A 6,000-nucleotide genomic window follows, 5' to 3' on the forward strand; every position below is an offset into this window, starting at 1 on the left:
AGGAAAGTTTCGAAACATCGCAGCCAGTGATCGAAGCTGTTAGAGGCTCCTACAGCTGGAGGGTCCAATTCGAGTTTATCGGGTTTTAGTATCTGCTCCATCCCAAAACTTTTGCGAATAAAATTGATGCACCATCAATCAAGCAAAGACCAGTTTGTATGCAAGAACAACTAGGCTTTTATTCGCAAAAAACTTGGAGCACACCCATGCCGATGAACTGGTCCAGAGACTGAGGCAGGGGGTGGGGAGCAGTCACCTTTATACCTGGACCGAGGGGGAGGAGTCCCGGGCAGGGACGTGTCCAGGCATGTCACACACACAGGCAATAAGCTAACAGTGGTTTACCACAGTTTGTACCTTTAAGACTTGATTAGCTGTAAGTATTCGCATTCCAACCATTATTCTGTAAATTGAGTTTGTGTCTTTATATGCCCTGTTTGTGAACAGAATTCCCACTCACCTGAAGAAGGAGCTTAAGGCTCCGAAAGCTTGTGGCTTTTGCTACCAAATAAACCTGTTGGACTTTGACCTGGTGTTGTTAAACTTCTTACGGTGTACCTACACCACAGGGACTGCAGCTGGTTCAAGGCAGCAGCTTACCACCACCTTCTCAAGGGACAATTAGGGATTGGCAATAAATGCTGGATCAGCCAGCACGTCCTGTGAATGAAGAAAAAGCTACACTAACAGAGAAAGTGACACTTAGTTTGGAATTTTAATTCAATGTTACCCTCATCCCTTCCCCATCAATGTGAATATAGCAGCTTTATATTGGCAATGAATGAATCAGTACAAACCTCCAATGTCTGCATGAGGTTGGGTTTAATGGCATCCTTCATCAGAACAGCTAAAGCTCCACTGATACCCTAGAGAGAAAAATAATTGGTCACAATCTGTGTGTAGCAGACAGGGAGAGAGGCAGAGTGACTCGCCTTCCCTGCTACTTTATAGATAAAGACTTATTTCTTAAAATGATGGTGTCTCCAGTCCCAAGAGTTGTACGAAATGACCAATTTAACACAGATAACACCAACACAAGCAGACTATTCAATTTGGATTGTGAATGTGGAGGTCAGGGCTGTGGTTACACAGAACAGGAGCAGGCCATTCACTGGATTAATGTCTCGTCAGGAATGGAATCCTGGGTTACAGGAGCTAGAAAAACAGGCTGGAATGAAGGAATAGTTCACAGAAATCGATACCTCCTGTCAGAACCATGAAAACATTACCTGTGACAACTGAGGAAGCAACTTTGATTAACAGGTGAGAAATGTGGAGTTCAGTTTGACCACCTGTGAGGAATTAAACAGAATCCACAAACCTCCCACAGCATCTCTCGCTTCTGAAAACAACAGATTTTTATTAGAGAAAAGTCTAAAATGATATGGAGTTGAGATGAGCACATGGAGTTAAGCTGCAGATCAGTCTTGACCTTGTTGAAAAGCAGAACAGGCTGAAGGGGATGAATGGCCTCCTCCTATCCCTTAACACATTCATCTTTCTAGCATAACAGGGTAGATAGATATGGCAATGAGTTAGTGATCTGTATCATTAACAGGTTAATGGTTATGGTAATGAGTTAGTAATTTGAATCATGATGTAAGTGTCGATGGGCTGAATGGCCTTCTGTGCTGCAAGTTTCTAATATTTTGTACAGAAGGATGCTGTAGGTTAGAGAGGGGAGCGTGGTGCAAATTGCTGCCATTCACAATCTGGACAGGCACATGCAGATTTAGACAGACACTGAGTCAGTTATTCAGCAGCTCTTAACAGGTTTTAGCTGCTCCTTTGTATTGGAGTTTCAACACTTCATAAAAAGAACAATTTATCAGTTACATCAGAGATAGAATTGTGTTAAAAATATCACTGCATACGGAGAGTGTTTGCCTTCAATTACATTCACTTTCTGCTCACTGAGACACAATGTAATTGAATTCGGAAAGCTGCACAAACCTCACATATCAGGACATGGCTGCAAGATCACATTTTGTCAAAGGTAATTGGCTGCGACTGCCTCATTTCCACTCTCTCTCTCTCAACATAAAATGCAAACATCAAAATTCCAATTCTATTGTTGCAGAAGCTAATGGCACCTTAAATACTCACCCCACTGACAGCAATCAGACACAAGGTCAAACTGGGAGACCCCAAATACACCCCAACCACATCCCCTTCAAAGACAGACCGAATGACCATATTGTGCTATCTTATCTCTCAAAACGAATGACTGGGAAGCACTGTTAACAGGTGGAGTATGTCAAGGATACAGGAGAGTGGATATATTTTTGGGGAGGGGAATTGGGAGAGATGGACACAACATTTGTACCAATAACAGGCTATTCAGCCCATCAATCTCTGTCTGTTCAGAACCTATGTATTAATAGAGTCATAGAGGTTTATAGCATGGAAACAGTCCCTTCGGCCCAACTTGTCCATGCTGCCATTTTTTTAATAAACCGTCAAGCTAGTCCCAATTGCCCGCAATTGGCCCATATCCCTCTATACCCATTTTACCCATGTAACTGTCTAAATGCTTTTTAAAAGACAAAATTGTACCCGCCTCTACTATCATCTCTGGCAGCTCGTTCCAGACACTCACCACCCTCTGTGTGAAAGATTTGCCCCTCTGGACCCATTTGTATCTCTCACCTTAAACCTATGTCCTCTAGTTTTAGACTCCCCTACCTTTGGGAAAAGATATTGACTATTTAGCTGATCTGTGCCCTTTATTATTTTATAGACCTCTATAAGGTCACCCCTCAGCCTCCTACGCTCCAGAGAAAAAGTCCCATCTATCCAGCCTCTCCTTATAACTCAATCCATCAAGTCCCGGTAACATCCGAGTAAATCTCTTCTGCACTCTTTCTAGTTTAACAATATCCTTTCTTGTCTTACCTTAACTTCTGGTCTTATCTTTCCCCACATGATTCACATCTCCAACACCCACCCAAACATCACGGAGATTCCAGGTGAGTGACCTGCTTTGAACTCTTACACCCCCATCGGTGCAGTTAAATATTAATGAAAGATTCAGATTACTTTGCTGGGAAGTACAAGGTGTTCACACTTGGAGACAATAGCAGCAACATCTGTATTTACAGTGGTTAGACTGCTAGTCTCCAAAGTCCCAGGAGGCTGTTGAGAATGTCAAGTTGTAAACAGTCATGTTTTAAATTGTCCATTTAATTCCTAGAAATAATTAGGATCCAAGGAATAACCAATCAGCATTTTATCCTGGATACAAGGCTCAGGCGATTCATATTGCCATGGAGATGGACTTTGAGGGGAAGGGTTTCTAGGATATCCCTGAAACTCTCAGACTCAGCTGGTCTGCAGGTGTCTGGGAGAGTGGCTGAACGTTTCAATGGTTCATCACACAGGATTGTGGATGGGAGCTGGGAGTGAAAAAAATAAATCCATGCGGATTTTAAACATTCTCAGGGTATGGGGGCGGCCATTTAGGGTTGAGTTGAGGAAACATTTCTTAATTCCAAGGGTGGTGAAGCTATGGAATTCTCTACCACAGGAGGCTGTGGAAGCCAAGGCACTGAATATATTTAAAAAGGAATTAAATAGATTCCTAGACTCCAAAGGCAGCAAGGGGCAATGAGGGAGCACGGGAGTATGGTCTGAGATAGAGAATCAGCTACAATAGGTTGAATGCCAGAGCAGGCTTCAAGAGCCGAATGGCCGACTCGTGATCATGTATTGCCTGGCTGCTTGTGGGATCTTGCTGTGCATAAATGGCTTTCCCACAATCAGTTATTCTGCTGAAAAGTATTTTTCTGTTTGTGAAATACTGGAAGATGATTACAAGAAGCGACTAGTTTCTGATCCAATCAATGGAATCGAATATTGACTTACCAAATCATCCGTGGTGACTGGCTCTCCTTTCTTGCTAGAAGCAACCACCATCTTCCCCAGTCGCTCCCTCATGTCCTTCAAACTACTGGTCAATGCCAGAACCGCCATGATCTCACTCGCCACTGTGATGTCAAACTGAGTCTAGAATGAGCGTTATAAAAAGCAGCCACTCATTAATCAAAGAACAAAAGAAAATTATAGCACAGGAACAGGCCCTTCGGCCCTCCAAGCCTGCAACGACCTTGCTGCCCGTTTGAACTAAAACCCCCTACCCTTCCGGGGACCATATTCCTCCATTCCCACCCTATTCATGTATTTGTCCAGACGCCCCTTAAAGTCACTATTGTATCTGCTTCCACTATCTCCCCCGGGCAGCAAGTTCCAGGCACCCACCACCCTCTGTGCAAAAAAACTTGCCTCGTACATCTCCTTTAAACCTTGCCCCTCGCACCTTAAACTTAAGCCCCTGAGTAATTGACTCTTCCACCCTGGGAAAAAGCTTCTGACTATCCACTCTGTCCATGCCCCTCATAATCTTGTAGACTTCTATCAGGTCGCCCCTCAACCTCCGTTGTTCCACTGAGAACAAACCAAGTTTCTCCAACCTCTCTTCATAGCTAATGTCCTCCATATCAGGCAACATCCGGGTAAATCTTTTCTGTATCCTCTCCAAAGCCTCCACATCCTTCTGGTAGTGTGGCGACCAGAATTGAATACTATATTCCAAGTGCGGCCTAACTAAGGTTCTATAAAGCTGCAACAGGACTTGCCAATTTTTAAACTCAATGCCCCGGCCGATGAAGGCAAGCATGCTGTATGCCTTCTTGACTACCTTCTCCACCTGTGTTGCCACTTTGAATGACCTGTGTATCTGTACGCCCAGATCCCTCTGCCTATCAATACTCTTAAGGGTTCTGCCATCTACTGTACATTTCCCATCTGTATTAGACCTTCCAAAATGCATTACCTCACATTTGTCTGGATTAAACTCCATCTACCATCTCTCCAGTCAAGTCTCCAACCGATCTATATCCTGTTGTATCCTCTGACAGTCTTCATCACTATCTGCAATTCCACCAACAATTGTGTCGTCCGCAAACTTACTAATCAATCCAGTTACATTTTCCTCCAAATCATTTATATATATATTACAAACAGCAAAGGTTCCAGCACTGATCCCTGAGGAACACCACTTGTCACAGCCCTCCATTCAAAAACACACCTTTCCACTGCTACCCTCTGCCTTCTATGACCGAGCCATTCTGTATCACCTTGCCAGCTCACCTCTAATCCCGATCATCTCTGCACCAGTCTGCCATGAGGGACCTTGTCAAAGGCCTTACTGAAGTCCATTTAGAAAACATCCACTGCCCTACCCTCATCAATCATCTTCGTCACTTCCTCGAAAAACTCGATCAAGTCCGTGAGACATGACCTCCCCTTCACAAAACCATGTTGTCTCTCACTAATACGTCCACTTGTTTCCAAGTGGGAATAAATCCTGTCTCAAAGAATCCTCTCCAATAATTTCCCTACCACTGACGTACCGGCCTGTAACTACCTGGATTATCCTTGCAACTCTTCTTAAACAAAGGAACAACATTGGCTATTCTCCAATCCTCTGGGACCTTTGACTTACCCAAGATAATGCTTTAAAGACACAAGAATTGTTGTTACACACAAGCTCCATGGACACAAAACAAATTACACAAAAACATCATCACAATAAATCTACACTTCCCGATTCCTGGAACAAAATGTTTATTTTCAAGCAAACACTTTGTATGGGGGGGGGGGGGGGGGGGGGAAGAGAGAGAGAGAGTTTGTTATGAATGATTAATGATACCAAGAAACCAAAACTAGGGACCATAATATAAGATAGTCACCAATAAATCCAATCGGGAATTCAGGAGAAACTTCTTTACCCAGAGAGTAGTGAGAATGTGGAACTCACTCCCACAGGGAGTGGGTGGGGCGAATAGCACAAATTAATTTGTTGCTGGGATGTGGGTAAAGCAGCATTTGTTGCACATCAATTAATATCAGAACAGTTAACAATTAAGTTGTGGGTCATGGGGCACCTATAGGCCACACAAGTCAGGGACGGCAGACTTCCTTCCCTAAAGGACATTAGTG

The 6,000-nt window shown here is 43.6% G+C and overlaps 1 protein-coding gene across 1 annotated transcript in view; it reads right to left on the bottom strand.

Moving 5' to 3' along the window:
- mthfd1b (methylenetetrahydrofolate dehydrogenase (NADP+ dependent) 1b) overlaps positions 1 to 6,000 on the bottom strand; it is a 70,399-nt gene that overhangs the window by 22,070 nt on the left and 42,329 nt on the right. Inside the window, exons 17-18 of the mRNA XM_078234522.1 lie at positions 3,865 to 4,005; positions 798 to 866 (exon numbers count right to left, since the gene is read on the bottom strand). Coding sequence (XP_078090648.1) covers positions 798 to 866; positions 3,865 to 4,005 — 210 coding nt within the window. The remainder of the gene's footprint in view (positions 1 to 797; positions 867 to 3,864; positions 4,006 to 6,000) is intronic.

The sequence above is a fragment of the Mustelus asterias genome, chromosome 18 (assembly GCF_964213995.1).
Source record: "Mustelus asterias chromosome 18, sMusAst1.hap1.1, whole genome shotgun sequence".
NCBI classification, from domain to species: Eukaryota; Metazoa; Chordata; class Chondrichthyes; order Carcharhiniformes; family Triakidae; genus Mustelus; species Mustelus asterias.